At 41.7% G+C, this 19,339-nt stretch overlaps 1 protein-coding gene across 3 annotated transcripts in view; it reads left to right on the top strand.

The window, feature by feature from the left end:
* CYP19A1 (cytochrome P450 family 19 subfamily A member 1) overlaps positions 1-19,339 on the top strand; it is a 161,612-nt gene that overhangs the window by 39,289 nt on the left and 102,984 nt on the right. For all 3 annotated transcript variants that reach the window (XM_082252824.1, XM_082252823.1, XM_082252825.1), the window contains exon 3: positions 5,701-5,851. In XM_082252824.1, coding sequence (XP_082108950.1) covers positions 5,701-5,851 — 151 coding nt within the window. The remainder of the gene's footprint in view (positions 1-5,700; positions 5,852-19,339) is intronic.

The following is a 19,339-nucleotide window of genomic DNA, read 5'->3' on the forward strand; positions in this document are numbered from 1 at the left end:
AAACAAACATAGTGTCCATTTACAATTCTGAAAATAAAAGTCCTTCAACTGATTTATCTTCTTCAATAGTGAAAAAACATGTATCCGTGTTCACTAAGGAATCCAAACGAAACGGTGCTCACAAAACGACCCCATTACCACATCTACACACTGCTTACCAGAGATCGTGGATCTCAGATTATAGAGATCACACATGCCTTAATTACTCCCAACGGACTCAGCAACCAAGCTGGTGAAGGATATGGATTCCACTGGTATTCACAAGGAAAGACCCATAGGTTCCAATATTAAGGCAATCGGCTGGTAAAAGCTCCCCTTGTGTATAGATAAAACAGGGAAACCTCATAGTGTGATACGTTAAAACAGCATTTATTGACACAACATAAGTTACACTTACAGGAATGAAGATACAAATCGGCGTTGTCTATATATTAGTATCAAACACGGCGGTGGTCAGCACCAGCATGCTCGTGCGGAATGACGTAGCAAATATGGCTCCGCTCAACGCGTTTCTCCGTAACAGACTTCGACTGGGAAAGGAGACTCCTCTTGGACGTCAGGTACTATCACTTAAATACAAGTGGATGCAGAGACACCGGAAAATTAAACCATCCATGTGTTCAAAACTGTGTCACCACCATTAATTCATAACGGTCGAGTATAAAAGAATTGGAACACAGTAATGCCAAAATGATTCCACTCCATGAAATGACTAGTTCAAAAACCACATTCAAAAATGAAAATAAAAATAAAAAATAAAACCTATCTTTCAATAAATACTTGAGATATAAAAAAAATCAGCAAAAACTAAAAAAGCTTAGGCAGGTGTAATTTAAATTAATTTAAAAAGTAATTCATAACAGATGTTTCCCCTATTTGCAGAGAAAACATCACCTATGATTAAGAGTGCGCTCACTATCTTGCACATGAACATCTCTACACCTCTACAGTTAAGCACCAAACTTTCAATACCCTCTACAGTTAAACATCCAACCGGTATAAAGACAAAAATACGTACTATTAACGTCCAGCCACCGCAGATGTACTGCGGCAGGCTGGCTCTCCCAGGCAGAGTCCTGTACATGTACGGCGCGCTCTCCCGTCCCCACTCATCAGCGGGAAAGCTGGCGCGAGTGTCAGGCGGCTCCGATGGCCGCCGGCCACTCGCGATCTCTCCCCGCTGACAGAGAAAGTAAACACAACCATCTGTCCTTCTCCCTGAGATGATCACAGAGACCATGCGATCCTGCTATATAGGATCGCATGTCTCTATGGTCATCTCACAAGCCCAACCCCCCCCCCCCCCACAGTTAGAATCACTCCACTTACATTTAACCCCTTGATCACCCACAGGGTTAACCCTTTCCCTGCCAGTGTCATTATTACAGTAACAGTGCATATTTTTAGCACTGATTACTGTAGTAATGTCACTGGTCCTCCCAAAAGTGTCGCAGTCCCGCAAAAAATCACAGATCGCTGCCATTACTAGTAAGAAAAAAAAAAAACAATAAAAATGACATAAATCTTTCCCTAAGTTAATAAACGCAACTTTTGCGCAAACCAATCAAAATACGCTTATTGCAATTTTTCTTATCAAAAATATGTAGCAAAAAAACAAATTGGCCTAAAATGTTAAATAATTTTGATTTTTACATTTTTTTTTTTGGTAATGCTATATAGCAGAATGTGAAAAATATTATTTTTTTTCAAAATTGTTGCTCTTTTTTTGTTTATAGCGCAAAAAATAAAAATAGCAGAGGTGATCAAATACCACCAAAAGAAAGCTCTATTTGTGGAAAAAAAAGGACATCAATTTCGTTTGGGTTTTGTGCACTACATTTCAAAAAAGTGTTTTTTCCCAAAAAATTCAGTTTGGAAATTTGTTTTACACAAAGTTGTCACAAAATTATATATTGCTCACACATGCCATGTGTATATGTTGAATTACACTCCAAAATACATTCTGCTGCTTCTCCTGAGTACAGGGATACCACATGTGTGAGACTTTTTGGGAGCCTAGCTGTGTACGGGACCTCGAAAACCAATCACCGCCTTCAGGCTTTCAAAGGGTATAAATTGCTAATTTTACTTCCTCACTACCTATCACAGTTTTGGAGGGCCTGAAATGTCAAGATAGCACAACCCCCCCCCCCCCAAATGACCCAATTCGGGCATAAAATGCCAGGACAGTTCAAACACCCCCAAATGACCCCTTTTTTGGAAAGTAGACACCCCAAGCTGTTCGTTGAGAGGCATGTTGAGTCCTTTGAATATTTAATATTTTGCCACATGTTTTGGGAAAATTACAAAAATTTACACCCCGAAGGTATTTGCTAAGAAGCTTGGTGCGTATTTTGCAGCTCTCATTTGTTTTGGAAAATGAAGAAAGAAAAGGAAAATGTATTTTTTTTTCTTTTTTCAATTTTCAAAACTTTGTGACAAAAAGCGAGATCGAGAGGCAACATGCCTCTCAGCAAATAGCTTGGGATGTCTACTTTCCAAAAAGGGGTCATTTTGGGGGGGGGGGGGTTTGTGCTATTTTGGCATTTCATGGTCTCCGAAACTGTGATAGGTAGTGAGGAGTGAAATCAACTATTTACGTCCTTAGAAAGCTTGAGGGCAGTGATTGGTTTGCGGGGTCCTGTACGCGGCTAGACTGCCAAATGTCTCACTCTATACTCAGGAGAAGCAGCAGAATGTATTTTGGGGTGTAATTTCACATATGCCCATGTGTGAGCAATATATCATTTAAATGACAACTTTGTGTAAAAAAAAATGTATTTATTTTTGTCATTTTTCAAACAAAAATGAAATATTCAATGGGCTCACCATGCCTGTCAGCAAACTCCTTGGGGTGTCTACTTTCCAAAAAAGGGGTCATTTGTGTGTGGAAATTAGATAGGCAGTCAGAAAGTAAAAGCTGCATAAATTCCAATATATACACCATAGTTTATAGAAGCTATAACTTTTGCACAAACCAATAACTATACAGCTATTGAGATCTTTTTTTTTTTATCACAGATGTGTAGCTAAATACATTTTGGCCTAAATGTATGACAAAAACTGAGTTTATTGGATATTTTTTTAAAAGGAAAAGTTGAAAATATTATTTTTTTCTCAAACTTTTCAGCTTTTTTTCATTTATATTGCAAAAAATAAAAATCCCAGTAGTGATCAAATGCTACCAAAAGAAAGCTCTATTTGTGGGAAAAAAAGGACATAAACTTTGTTTGGGTACAGCATTGAATGACTGCGCAATTATCAGTTAAATTTGGGCAGTGCCAAATTGCAAAAAATGACCTGGTTATTAAGGGTGTAAACTTTCTGGTCCTTAAGTGGTTAAGCTACCAAAAAAAAAAAAAAAAAAAACAAGGTGCTAAAAGGAGAGCAAAAGCATAACAAAAAAGATCCAAAGCCCATAACAACTAATCTGCATACAACATCTCAACCGCCATATGAAAACATTTGAACGTACTAATGGGACAAGGAGCGTAAACCCAGCTCCATATCTTACATAATACTGAATAGCTTTCCTGATATCACAGCAAGCTACAGCTGGATCATGTCCAACCTTTGTTAATAGTGCTTGTGCTCTGGGTAACCACAAAACCAAACACATAGCTGTGGTTTTAAAATGTTATCCATCCAAACTTCATGGGTAAAGCCAAACTACAGCCAAAGATTTTTTTCTTTACTTTTGGGACAAAGTGGGGGGAGAGTGAGAGCCTTGTTTCGTTTTTTATTACTGTCCGTGTAAATATCTATAGATCTCAGTGACAGCAAGAAAACATTTTTAATAGAAGATTTGGATTATCAGGTTTTTATTGTCAGGATCAGAAAAATTCAAGTGACTGGAAATTATAGCAATAGAGGTCCAAACTCATCCTAGCTCATTGTATGGCATGTTCCCTGGGCAGGGAGGTCGTTCATTTAAGACCCTACATTTCCATCTGCAGTAACCTCGTAAAAAAATCATTCTGATTGGATCTCTTCAGAATTGCTGTGGGGGGAAAGAGGGGGGAGAAATATTTGAATAATAACATTTATGAATGCTTATTGAGCAAATGAAGAGCATAATTGACCTCTTGGTTTAGGGCTTGTTTACAGTCACAGTTGGGGTGTGAGTGTTAAATATATGTGGGTGGGCCACACTTTTACTTCTCCCTGAACACTCCCCCTTAAAGGCAGCGGACGGGGGTATACAAATGCCACGGACACAATGTTAGGCATTACAGAGCCGCAAATATGATCCCTCCTGTTTGCGCTCTCCAGGCCCGTTCACCTGAAAAAGGCTGAGCTGTAAATTCATTGCGTTTCATGACATGATATCTGTTTTCTGAGGTTACTCCCCCTTCAGTTTGGGGTATATTTTTCAATACCCACAACCTGCAGGAGGGCTGGGTTCCTATTATGATGTTGTCTAAAATGCTTAGACACATTGTGCCCTACAAACCCTTTTCTAATATTAGTAAGATGTTCACCTTTTCTGACATTCAGTGCCCATGTGATTCTGCCCACATACTGGAACCCACATGGGCGCCTCAAAAGGTAAATAATACCCCTCATTCCACAAGTGATAACATTTTCTATGCAGTACGTACGAGAGTCTTTTTTTCCATGCAAATTATGTAAAATATCTAAAGATTCCAAAACTATTAGGACTACTTCCTTTTCATGAAATGTAACCTCTCATACACAATTCTAGCAGTAGATATCCTCTGTAAATCTAAAGTGGTAACCTGTAAAGGCTTTTAAAAATGTATGTATTTTGTCGCCGCTTCACGGATGTGCACAATTTTAACGTCACGTCTGGCTCACCCGACCGGTTTCGTCATACGCTTGACGTCATCAGGGGTGTGTCAAGCGTAAGATGACGTCAAGCGTATGACGAAACCGGTCTGGTGAGCCAGACGTGACGTGACCACGCCCCCAGCAGCCGGCTACCAAAGATACACAGACCGCGGGAGATGTTCGTTCGCTCTTAGCTTGGTTCTGCAAATGCTACATGCCCTGTATTTCCACAAAAACGTGAGTGCATTACCTGCTTTTACCTAAATAAACGATTTATATGGAGTTACGCTATGTCCCTGTCTATACTTTCTCTTTCAATACCGTCATGTGGATATCGTGCATAATATAGTCCATAAGGAGACATTCTGTGACCAATCCTGGTATTACACATAAGCTGAATTTGGTCAACTCATTAGTTTGAGAGACCAATTTCCTCTGGTAAGCAGCCATTTGTTTTTTTCTGGTGATCTGCACGCTGGTGTCCTCTTTACCCTCACAAAGTGTCTTGCGGATGTAACCCTTGGGACTTTTGTGGCTGATCTTCCTGAAACCACTCTTGTGTTTTATCGCTATGGACTTCATTGGGATTTAAAACATCCTCTTGTTTTTCACATTTCCTTTGTACACAGATTGTTTTGATTAATTTCACTATATGCACATATGTTATTTATCATTTGATGATATCACTGAATATTTGTACTAATTTATTTACATCCATTTTGGTGACTTCATACTCACTACAATTGTAGCGCAGCACATTTTTTGATTCTATAACACAGTTTAGAATTGCTTGTGTAAAGTGAGGGCATTGAAAGACTAAAAATGAAGGATGTAAACAAATCTACAGCTGATATTGTTAATGAGCGGATGAAATGAGGATTTATGTAAACAGTGTCTGTATATTTCCAGGTCCTTCCTACTGTCTGGGGTTGGGACCTCTGATTACCTATGGAAGATTCCTATGGACAGGGATTGGAAGGGCCTCAAATTACTACAATACCATGTATGGGGAATTTGTAAGAGTCTGGATTAATGGCGAGGAAACACTAATAATCTGCAGGTAAGGGGATACTCTCAATTATTTTCCAAGAGATTACAGTTTAAGATATGGTTTAGCAGCAGTGCGAACTGGAATTCATTCTGGCGGGCACTCACTTTAATGTGCATTCCTTTCACAGGAAATGGGACACTTGGTTATCACATAGCAAATCTACCGTTAAGATATGATAGAACTTGGTATATGCTCTTGACTCGAATTGGATGGTTTAATGCCAAAGACCTATATGCCCTTCCCTCTTGTGCTTTCCACCCTATATGTTCTCCCCCTCCCCTATTGTGTGTCCCTTCCCCCTCACTTCCCTCCTTGCATGAATAGATGGGACATTGTCACGAGAACTATATATATGCCGTTATTACAGTTTTTGTTATAAGAGACGCCCCTCCTCCAGGTGCAGTTTGATCCCCCTGGGGTGCCCGGAGGGAGGGACTTCTCGTCTCTGCATAAGACTCTAGTTCATGCTTCAGACTTCTTATGTAGCAGTCATGTTCCTTGTTCACTACTAGTTCTGTATACATGTTGTTTTCATTTACCAACCTATGCTCTGCGATTGTTTATCATATTGTAATCCCTTTTTTCATTCAATAAAGATTATTGAAACTAAGATATGGTTTAGTATATATTGAAAATAAAGCCTTAAAAACGATGTTCAGGTAATACAGCCACCTTGTTCAGTACTTTACATTTTTCATAGAGGCTTTGTTGTAGTCCACCTATCCACCGCCTTCCCGTTTTGTCAGTAATCTGAAGGTTTAAGAACCCCTGCTTGTAATGTAAGAGATCTATTCCCAGACACACCCACTACAACCTCCAGGTCATCCCTCGCACACAGCAAATTGTAAAAATTATAATTTAAAAAAAATTCAGTACACAGAAGCTGCTCAGAGCCATTAATGAAATTAAAACTTGTATTGAATATGATTGGGGAATGGTAATACAGGGATTGATTTACTAAAACTGGAGGGTGCAAAATTTGGTGCGGCTCTGCATAGAAACCAATCATTTTTTTTTTTTCTTATTTGTCAAAGCTTAATTAAACAAGCTGAAGTTAAACGCTGATAGGCTACCATGCACAGCTACACCAGATTTAGCACTCTCTAGTTGTAAGTAAATCAACCCACAGAGTACTTGATAAAGTACGTGCTATGGGATTTTACTATGGAGGCTCCAGCAATCACTCTTCTAGTGTTCCACTGAGGTGTCCTCTCTATTCTATGCAGCAAATTATGGAGTTGTAAAGATAAAAGTAACCTTTCTGATTTTAACACATTTTCAGTATTTTCTGGATATGTTTAATACAGTAGATCACCAACTGCTTTTACTTCTTGTCTGGAATAGCTCTTTATTGCTTCTCACATAACATCATAGATGAAAAGTTGCAAGAATACTGAACTCGATTTTTGTCTCAATGTACCACAGGGGTAATCCCAAAATATGTATACCAAGTATTGTAATCTGCACCACAAATGTAGGCCATCAAACTGATTTTCAAAGATACACATAAAACTGACTAGGTTTAAATAAAATTATTATTAGTCTTGCTGACTGTCTTTTTTTAATTTAAGAAATTATTAAAACTCCTGTCAAGTTATTATGTGTCCCATTTAGTTCTGCAGACACAATAGGAAGTGAGGGGAAATCTACTTAGAGAGTTGTCTCCAGAAAAGGTGCCTCCATTAACCACTTAAGCCCCAGCCCTATTTCGGACACTTTTTGTTTACAAGTTAAAACCAGTATTTTTTTACTAGAAAACTACTTAGAACCCCCAAACATTATATATATATATATATATATATATATATATATATATATATATATATATATATATATATATTTTTAGCAAAGACTCTGGAGAATAAAATGTCGGTCTTTGCAATATTTTTTGTCACGCGGTATTTGCGCAGCGGTCTTTAAAACGCAATTTTTTTGGAAAAATTTTGAAAAATCACATTTCACTGCATTTAAAAAATACTAAACAGTAAAGTTAGCCCATATTGTGAAAGATGATGTCACGCCGAGTAAATAGATACCCAACATGTTACGGTTTAAAATTGCCCCCCCCCCCCCCCACGGGATGGCGACAAACTACGGTCAATAGAGATCTCAATAGGCGACTCTTTAAATTTATTTAACGGTTACCAGTTTTGGAGTTAGAGTGTAGATCTTTTTTCTTAATTATTGCCCACGCTCTGGCGATCGTGGCGATACCTCACATGTGTGGTTTGAACAGCGATTTCATTCGTGGCTCGACTTCCGTATACGTTTTTTTTGTGCGCGAGCTAACGGTGACGGGGCGGCTAAAATTTTTTTTTTTTCCTATTTATTTTATTTTTTTTTAACTTTATTACAGGTTTTTTAAAAAAATAAAAATCTGATCACTTTTATTTCTGTTACAAGCAATGTAAACATCCCTTGTGACACCAATATGCAGTGACAGGTACTCTTTATGGAGGGATCAAGGGTCTAAAAGACCCTAGACCCCTCCACTACACTTCCCTGTATGCAAAACACCGAAAACTGCGTTTTTGCATACAGCCGGTTTTTAAATTTGCTGCCTTTTGCAGCACAGTAACCCAGAAGTGACGTCATGGACGCCGCCTCCGTGTTATGTCATCGGAGACCTGATCGAAGCCATTTCTGGCTTTGATCAGGACTCCATCCAGCCGGTGGACGTGCCGGCTGGGTGCTCAGGGCTCCCGGTGGGACGGGAGCCCCGAGCAAAGTAAGGCGGTGGGAGGGGGCATCCCCTCCCTCTCACCCGGGTAACGATCGAGCGGCTCCCGAGCTGCATCTGTCCTTACCGACGGAAAGCAGACCGTGGGCTGTAAACCACGGTACCGGGATGGTGTCTCTAGCTAGAGGCATCATCCCGGTATACTACCGCATAGTCTGCCGACGTAGATCTACGTTAGTATGCGGTAAGTGGTTAAAATAATTTATTTTTAGTTTTGGGTAGAGTTGAGAGGGATTAGAACACCTGTCAGGTTTTTATTGCTGTCTGTGTCCCTGTTTGGGGGACTCACTCTCTCTATTTGATCTAATAACCTTTATTGCCAAGACAAAAATGAAAATGAAAGCAAATCACAAGTTATGAGAAGTCACCAGAACAGGAATAGAGCAGACAACTTCCACTAGGGACCCTGGTGAAAACCGGGGGTTTCCTTCACTCTCATTTCCTGCTGTAGCTATGGGACTAGCAGAGGTTATAAGCCTTCCCTACGCTATCCAAAATGTAAAAAAAAAAAAAAAAAAAAGTTTTGGCTTTAGTTCTACTTTAAATGGGCACTCGGACAAAGAGAGAGGCTGAATATTTCCAATCAGGCACAAACTGCAAAAAAAAAAAAAACCTTGAACGTTCATGGTATACACTTGAATATATATATATAATCAATGAATTCAACTAGCTAATTGAACTTGTACATCAGCACAATAGCCATGGGGAAAGCCTGTCATACAGTAATGAAAACATAACCGCCTCTTAACTTAAAGCGTAACTCCACTTTTGTTGAGAAAAAAACATTCCCCTCTGGGTGATCTCTGTACATTACAAGGATTGTAACAAACTTTGTTGCAGATTCCTACCTTTTGTTATTCTGAAGAAATCCCTGTTTGTGCCTCTGTGCTCAGTGGGTAAAATGGGAGTGGTTTCATATTTATCTATCAGCTGTGGAAGCTGCAGGGCTCTAATGAGGAAACATGCTGGGCCTGCATCCCTTTACACATGTTTCTATTGGGAGTATCTCACCAAAAATTAAATTTTTGCTGCAGGGGATGACAGAAATCTGACTTGTATCTTAGGCAGACTTCTGGGAAAATTGGTGAGCCAATCACACAAGCAGGAAATTATGTTTCTAGGGTGTGGTCAGTACACATTCTGTGTACAGAACAGCTCCAGGTAGCCATATTGCATTGCATTTTCAGAAAATTACAGCGGCTGCAGATTGAAAAGTAAAGGTAATTTTTAATAACATTCAATTACAATATGACTTGTGTCGCAATTGTATATGCTATATTGTTTTTTCTTTGTTTGTTATTTTTTTCCCCACAAAAGTGGAGTTACCCTTTAACCTCTTCTGGACCACCCGCCGCAGTAAATCTAATTTACTGCGGCAGGCAGCCCCTCCTGTGGGAACCAACGTAGCTGTACGTCAGTCATGCGCCTGCAGCTAGGTTGCAAGCGCACGCCGCCGGCAGTGCGCTCCCGCCCCCACTCGGCAGTGGGGACTCCGATGCAAGGGGCTTGTGGCTCCGATTGCGGCCGGGCACCCGCGATCATTCCCCGCTGTGAGAGAAGGATGATTGGCTGTTGTAAACACAACTGACCGTTCTTCTCTCTGGAATGATCACAGGGTGCCTGTGATCCTTCTATATAGGATCACAGGTCTCTGTGATCATTTCAAAAGCCCAACCCCCATACAGTTAGGAACACTCCCATAGGCTTACATTTAACCCCTTGATCCGCACTGATTACTGTAGTTATATCACTGGTCCCCCCAAAAGTGTCAAAAATGTCAGTTAGGGGTCCGATCTGTCCGCTGTAATGTCGCAGTCCCGCTAAAAATCGCAGATCACTAGTAAAAAAAAACAAAAAACAAAAAACAATAAAAATTACATAAATCTTTCCTGTAGTTAGTAGATGCAATAACTTTTGCGCAAACCAATCAAAATACGCTTATTGCGATGTTTTTTTTATGAAAAATATGTAGCAGAAAACAAATTGGCCTAAAATTTTAAAAATTTTGATTTTTACATTTTGTTTGGGGAATGTTATACAGCAGAAATTGAAAAATATTGTTTTTTTTTTTTTTCAGAATTGTCGCTCTTTTTTGTTTATAGCGCAAAAAATACACACAGGTCTCTGTGTTTATTCCACAAGTCCCTCCCCCCTACAGTTAGAAAACACTCCCCTAGGCTCACACTTTACCCTTTGATCACCCCCGGGTTAATCCCTTCCCTGCCAGAGTCATTATTACAGTACATCACTCCTACCTAGGATGATCACAGAGCTCATATGATCCTGCTATATAGGATCACATGTCTGTATGGTCATCTCAGAAGCCACGTCCCCCACAGTTAAAATCACTCCCCTAGGCTCACATTTAAACCCTTGACCACTCACATGGTTAACCCCTTCCCTGTCAATGGCATTATTACTTTAACAGTGCATATTTTTAGCACTGATTACTGTAGTAATGTCACTGGTCCCCACAAAAGTGTAAAAAAATGTCAGGGGTCCGATCTGTCCGCTGCAACATCGCAGTGCCGCTAAAAACCGAAGATCGCCGCCATCACTAGTAAGAAAAAATAAAAATGACATCAATCTTTCCCTTAGTTTGAAGACGCGATAACTTTTGTGCAAACCAATCAAAATACGCTTATTGGGATTTTTTTTTACCAAAAACATGTAGCAGAACACAAATTGGCCTAAAAGGATGAAAAAAATATTTTTTTTTACATTTTTTCGGGGGGAATATTATATAGCAGAAAGTGAAAAATATATATATATTTTTTTCAGAATTGTCACTATTTTTTTGTTTATAGTGCAAAAAATAAAATTCACACAGGTGATCAAATACCACCAAAAGAAAGCTCTATTTGTGGGAAAAAAAGGACGTCAATTTTATTTGGGTACAACGCCGCAAGACCGTGCAATTGTCTGGTAAAGTAACGCAGTGCCGAATCACAAAAAATGTCCTGGTCATTAAGGAGGCAAATCCTTCCGGTCCAGAAGCGGTTACATTTTCTTTTTTGAGTGGGGTACCCCTTAAAAACTTTAGCAAGCCCTCATCAAAGAAAAAGTTGTGATATGCATTTTAGAGGGAACCCCACAAATTTTTTTATTTGGCCATTCTTGCTGTAGGGTTTACCAGTGCAAAAGTGACATTTTAGATGTCATATGAGCCCCCAAAATCCCTATGTTGTTTACAAAGAAAACCAAGCTGCCAGTGAAATGTCATTTACTGGCAATTTTAAGTAGAAGAACAGACAAAAAAAAAAAAAAAACAAAGTTTGAAGCCTTGCCTCACCAGTATTGATATACAGTACATGCTACATACAGTTTGCAATAAATAAAAAGTAAAAACAAATTTTAACTTCTTTGGCGCAGTCACAGGTTGCCACAGCCCATCCGCTCTGTGTCAGTAAGAGGCTTGCTTCAGCTGGTGGGAGGGATCTCTCTCCCCTTAATAACAGAAAGCACATTGGAGGTGGCGGGTGACGTAACGGCTCCATGAATTCAGCCTTGTTGTCCAGCCTCTCACTGACACACAGCAGGGGGGGGGGGGGGGTCGGGGCTTTAAACTTTGTTTATTTAGCCCTTCCTTCTATGTTATATTGTAATTTTATTTCTTTGTAAATGACATTTTTGCTGTAGTACATTGGATACTTCGCACAAGGGATCCCCTTTACAGGCAGGTTTAGGGCATCCTCCAATCAATTTATTTATAGGAATTGGGCATTTTGTAATGTTTCACTTTAGCATTAAAGTGGCTCTATAGCCTTCAGGTTTTTTTTTAACTGTATACATCCTCTGCATTAAGGTAAACACCTTCTTTGTTCAGGATCCCTCCAGCCCCCCCCCCTTCTTTATCCATCAATAAACCCTCCCTCCTCACTGGGTAGATTGATAGCAGTGGAAGCCATTGGCGAAGCAGAGCCACGCTCTCTGTGTCTATAGACGCAGGCAGCAGAGCTCAGATTCAGTCTCGCACATGTGTCCCTATACGAACTGGCTTCCTATAGTGGGCACTTGCAGAAGAGGAGGAGCCAGAAGCACCAGATGGGGACCCCAGAAAAGGAGGATCGGGGGCAGTGCCAGGACAAGGTCATCCAGTGCCCAGGGCAAGCATGCCAAACTGCTCCCCCCTTTCCCTTACGGTTAGGGTCAAGGCGCCGACCATCCCTGCAATAAACCATTGCGCCCAGGGCAACCGTCCCTCCTGCCCACCCCTTGTCCCGGCCCTGATCTGGGGGTGCTCTGTGCAAAACAATTGCACAGAGCAGGTGAGTATAACATGTTTATTATTGAAAAAAAATAGGGTTTGGAATCACTTTAATAAAATTGCTACTGCCTGACAAATGTTTTTTTACAAAAAATGTTCTAGTACATGCCCCCCAGGGCAGTGCCCAACACTTTATGCCATTTTGGGCCAATCCCTTGCCTATTAGCCATGGAAACAGCCAGAACTAATTTTAAAGAGTTGGCACTCCATGACTTCAATAGATTCAGCACAGTTTGACGAACCTCCTACAAACCAAACCCAAACCCAGAAAAAGTGCTCATGTCCCACAAGAATGTCCAATGTAGGATCTGGACAGTGTATAGAGGACTATGGAGCCTCAAAATATGAGCAATCCTGCTGCAATATTTTATGTTCTGCTGTGGATTTACTGATTCTTCCCTGCTATGCCAGACTTCCTTCACATTAGGAACAAAAAAGATAGTTATGATAGCGCACAGGAATATGAAAATCCTGTTATGTATGCAGTGTCATAGAGATTCATCATCCACTGACTAGAGGAAACCGGTCAGGGCAATCTGAGGCTCTGCTATGCAGTTGGCCCACAGCAAGGCTGAAATGGGCAGTAGAGCAATGAGCCTGTTACCAGCAGTGGAGCAAAGCGATAGATAGTAGTGGCAGTCCGTAGGGCGCCCTCTGATGAAGTCCGTGACGATACGCGTAAGGGCGTGACCACGCGGCTCTGTCAAGCACCTACGGACTGCCGCTATTATCTATCGCTTCGCTCCCCTGCTGGTCGGTGATCGGGTGAGGATGTGTAATGCAGGTCCAGCCGTCTCAACGGCTTGATACAGTGCTTTGCGAAAGTATTCGGCCCCCTTGAACTTTGCGACCTTTTGCCACATTTCAGGCTTCAAACATAAAGATATAAAACTGTAATTTTTTGTGAATAATCAACAACAAGTGGGACACAATCATGAAGTGGAACAAAATTTATTGGATATTTCAAACTTTTTTAACAAATAAAAAAACTGAAAAATTGGGCGTGCAAAATTATTCAGCCCCCTTAAGTTAATACTTTGTAGCGCCACCTTTTGCTGCGAATACAGCTTTAAGTCGCTTGGGGTATGTCTCTATCAGTTTTGCACATCGAGAGACTGAAATTTTTTCCCATTCCTCCTTGCAAAACAGCTCGAGCTCAGTGAGGTTGGATGGAGAGCGTTTGTGAACAGCAGTTTTCAGTTCTTTCCACAGATTCTCGATTGGATTCAGGTCTGGACTTTGACTTGGCCATTCTAACACCTGGATATGTTTATTTGTGAACCATCCCATTGTAGATTTTGCTTTATGTTTTGGATCATTGTCTTGTTGGAAGACAAGTCTCCGTCCCAGTCTCAGGTCTTTTGCAGACTCCATCAGGTTTTCTTCCAGAATGGTCCTGTATTTGGCTCCATCCATCTTCCCATCAATTTTAACCATCTTTCCTGTCCCTGGTGAAGAAAAGCAGGCCCAAACCATGATGCTGCCACCACCATGTTTGACAGTGGGGGTGGTGTGTTCAGGGTGATGAGCTGTGTTGCTTTTATGCCAAACATATCGTTTTGCATTGTTGCCAAAACGTTTGATTTTGGTTTCATCTGACCAGAGCACCTTCTTCCACATATTTGGTCTGTCTCCCAGTTGGCTTGTGGCAAACTTTAAACAACACTTTTTATGGATATCTTTAAGAAATGGCTTTCTTCTTGCCACTCTTCCATAAAGGCCAGATTTGTGCAGTATACGACTGATTGTTGTCCTATGGACAGAGTCTCCCACCTCAGCTGTAGATCTCTGCAGTTCATCCAGAGTGATCACGGGCCTCTTGGCTGCATCTCTGATCAATCTTCTCCTTGTATGAGCTGAAAGTTTAGAGGGACGGACAGGTCTTCGTAGATTTGCAGTGGTCTGATACTCCTTCCATTTCAATATTATCGCTTGAACAGTGCTCCTTGGGATGTTTAAAGCTTGGGAAATCTTTTTATATCTAAATCTGGCTTTAAACTTCTCCACAACAGTATCTCGGACCTGCCTGGTGTGTTCCTTGTTCTTCATGATTCTCTCTGTGCTTTAAACGGACCTCTGAGACTATCACAGTGCAGGCTCATTTATACGGAGACTTGATTACACACAGGTGGATTCTATTTATCATCATTAGTCATTTAGGTCAACATTGGATCATTCAGAGATCCTCACTGAACTTCTGGAGAGAGTTTGCTGCACTGAAAGTAAAGGGGCTGAATAATTTTGCACGCTCAATTTTTCAGTTTTTTATTTGTTAACAAAGTTTGAAATATCCAATAAATTTTGTTCCACTTCATGATTGTGTCCCACTTGTTGTAGATTCTTCACAAAAAATTACAGTTTTATATCTTTATGTTTGAAGCCTGAAATGTGGCAAAAGGTCGCAAAGTTCAAGGGGGCCGAATACTTTCGCAAGGCACTGTATATGCTTCTGTTTTACTTAATTGTTGTAAGTGCAATGTGTGAGGGGGTTCATATGGGAAAATAAAGTTATCATCATACTACACTATGAGCGGCTCCCTCCCCTCTTTACATATCTTGCATGTCCTATGATTGGAATTTGTTACGGATTTTTGGGTGGAGAGTGTTGTTAAGAATCCTGGTAATATCCCTCTATCTTTGGAGTAAACAGGAATGGTGTGGAGAGAATTGCTCATTCCAGGATAGCTGCTCGTATCTGCCTAAGAATATCCAGTTCGGGGTGGTCAGTGAGGTCCCAGTTGCATCTAAGGGAAATTATGTGCCTTTTACCCATTGATTGCTGGTGAGTGCGGTACCATTGGGAGAGGCTGCACATGGTGTGGTGAAGGACTATTAATTCCATTTATAGGATTTTCCTCACATGGTGTACTTCAGGATCATCCTATATCAAATGGACTTATTTATAGAGCATTGTTTTTATACATATATTACATTTTATTGATTGTTTCATTTTAATTAGTTCCATTACTGCATATTCATATACTGCATACTTAATTGATTGTATTCATTTATTATCATTTGTGTCCTTTATTATAGGTCACATCAATGTTGATTATTATTCATTTATGATTGATCAGCGCCACTTGGTGCTTTGGGTCATTTGATCCAATTCACCCTTCTATTCCATATTATTATTTCTCTTTCTTTATGCTAGTCATCTGTGGACTAAAAACTTGAATGTATTTAATCTAGTTGATGCAGCTATTGCTATTGCATAAATATGTCAGTAAACCTTATTGTGTTAACACTAGGACTGAAACAATTAATCGATTATGAAAATAGTTGTCAACTCTTTTCATAATCGATTAGTTGGTAAGCCGATTAATTGGCCTGCATACAGAATGCATTATTTTTTTACATGTCAGTATACACAGTGCAGCACTTATACAGCTCAGCACACCCTCCATACATGTCAGTATACACAGTGCAACGCACCTACAGCTCAGCACACCCTCAATACATGTCAGTATACACAGTGCAGCACTTATACAGCTCAGCACACCCTCCATACATGTCAGTATACACAGTGCAGCACACCTACAGCTTAGTACACCCTCCATATATGTCAGAATACATAGTGCAGCACACATAAACACTACACCCTTCACACATGTCAGTATACACAGTGCAGCACACATACAGTCAGGGCCGGTGCAAGGATTTTTGACACTCTAGGCGAAACCTCATTTCTCTGTCGCTCATTGACAGACGCAGTCCTCTTGATTAATATCAAATCGGGTTATACTGCCCTCTACAGGAGTAGGACACTAGGCAGAAGGAAAACGTTCTGGCCACACCTTAGGGGCAGTCCCAGAGGGTATATCCTCTCTCTCCCTGCTACAGGATGTCAGTTTTTTTCTGTCTAGTTAGGAGTAAGGACCTAAGTTCCTTGCTGGGATCTTTGGTCCTGGCAAGATTTTTTTAGAAAAACTTTTTTTAGGCAGCTTTTTTCTCCAGTTGTTCCTGTGAGATCTTCAAGCACGATCAGACTTTGTCTGATTTACTGGACCGAGCAGCTCCAGGGCAGCCCGGTTCAGATCCAGTTGGACAATGCCACGGCTGTGGCTTATGTCAATCACCAAAGGGGCACCAAGAATGCCCTGGCGGACATAGAAGTGGCCAGCATTCTTCAGTGGGCGGAACAGTTTGTTCCGACTCCCTCCGCGATATTCACTCCGGGGGTGGAAAATTGGCAGGCAGATTATCTCAGCCGTCAGATTCTGGATCAAGGGGAATGGGCTCTTCATCCAGAGGTATTTCACCAGGTCTGCCTTCATTGGGGCACCCCGGATGTGGGTCTGTTGGCATCTCGGCTCAACAGGAAGGTGCGGAGGTTTGCAGCTCACGCCCGCGATCCTCTAGCGGACGCAGCAGACGCGCTGGTCGCCCCGTGGGGGCAGTATCAGCTACGGTATGCCTTCCATCCTCTCAAGTTACTGCCGAAACTTCTTCGCAGGATAGAGGTGGAGGGAATTCCAGTCATCCTGGGAACTCCGGACTGACCTCGTCGAGCCTGGTACGCCGACTTGGTGAGGCTGGTCACGGACGCTCCTTGGAGACTTCCTCTCAAGGAGGATCTTCTGTCTCACGGACCGATCTTCCATCTTGCTTTACAATCGCTGGCTTTAACAGCCTGGCCATTGAGAGCCAGGTGCTGAAGGACAAGGGATTGTCAGCTTCAGTTATTCCTACTCTAATTAAAGCAAGGAAGGCGACTTCCAGCAAGGTCTATTATCGCACATGGAAGGCTTATATTGCGTGGTGTGAATCTCTTAGATTTCCTCCACGTACCTATTCGGTGACCCGAATCTTGGCCTTTCTGCAACAGGGGGTTGAGCAGAAACTGTCCTTGAGCACTATCAGGGGTCAGGTTTCAGTGTTAGCAATCTTCTTTCAGAAACCTTTGGCTACTAATTCCTTGGTGCGGAATTTCATCCAGGGGGTGTGACACCTGACTCCGCCAGTGCGCGCACCCTTACCGCCCTGGGATCTTAATTTAGTGTTGTCGGTTCTGCAGAAACCTCCCTTTGAAGATATTAGGGAGATTCCCTTGCTTACGTTATCCCAGAAGGTGGCCTTCTTGGTGGCTATCACTTCTGCACGCAGGGTGTCAGAACTGGCCGCATTATCTTGTCGTTCCCCATATCTGGTGGTTCATAGGGATAAGGTGGTTCTTCGTCCGAATCCATCCTTCCTTCCTAAAGTGGTTTCAGAGTTTCATCTGAATGAAGATATTGTATTACCTTCCATGTGTCCTAAGCCCAGTCATCCTCGGGAGTTTGCGTTACATTCCTTGGATGTGGTTCGGGCAATCGGGGTATACCTGAAAACTACGGACTCGTTTCGTAAAACGGATTCACTTTTTGTGATCACGGATGGCCCCAAAAAGGGGTTGCCTGCATCTGCCGCGACTATCTCCAGATGGATCAGACAGACAGTGGTACAGGCTTATTCTATTAAGGGTCGGAATCCTCCGTTCCCTGTTAAGGCGCACTCCACTTGGTCGCTTAGTGCTTCTTGGGCCTTCCGCCATCAGGCGTCAGTGGTCCAGGTTTGCAAGGCGGCTACCTGGTCGTCGGTTCATACCTTTACAAAATTTTATAAAGTTGATGTGATGGCATCGTCGGATGCCTCTTTTGGCCGCAAGGTTTTGCAGGCCCCAATTTGAGGAGACCGTTGGTCTACCTCGAGGGTTTTTTTCTGTTGGGTTTTCAGTTGAGTCTCATCCTTTGGTTTGATGAGCCTTTAAGACTTCTAGTCAGCACCGGTTGGGCCTTCTGGATTTAAATTTTGATTTCTGTTATCTCACCCCTCATTTGTGGCACCGCTTTGGGACGTCCCTATTTGATATTAATCAAGAGGACTGCGTCTGTCAATGAGAGAAAAATGGATTTTTGTAAAATCTTACCGTAAAATCCTTTTCTCTTAAGCTCATTGACAGACGCAGTACCCGCCCCTCTACTTTTGAGTTGGGATGGGTTAAATTCTCTGACACTGCTTTGTGACATAACTGACATCCTGTAGCAGGGAGAGAGAGGATATACCCTCTGGGACTGCCCCTAAGGTGTGGCCAGAACGTTTTCCTTCTGCCTAGTGTCCTACTCCTGTAGAGGGCAGTATAACCCGATTTGATATTAATCAAGAGGACTGCGTCTGTCAATGAGCTTAAGAGAAAAGGATTTTACAGTAAGATTTTACAAAAATCCATTTTTTGCCACCCCATTGGTGCTGCACCCTTGGCCCCGCCCCTGACTCCACCTACTTTGCCCTGCCCATGTATTTCCCTACCTTTTTAATGACTGCTACCAAGGGGGGGGGGGAGAAGGAGGAGGGGGGAAGGAGGATCCCATCCCCACCTCTCATCAGCACATGGAAGGATTCCAGGCAGGGGACTGACATGACTGCTGCAGGTGTCAGAATGCAATATCACTCCGCCTGTGACAGGAGGAGCCAAACATGAATAGGCAGAGGACAGAAGGTGGAGAGGAGC

This window comes from Pelophylax lessonae, assembly GCF_965119305.1.
Source record: "Pelophylax lessonae genome assembly, chromosome: 4".
NCBI lineage: Eukaryota > Metazoa > Chordata > Amphibia > Anura > Ranidae > Pelophylax > Pelophylax lessonae.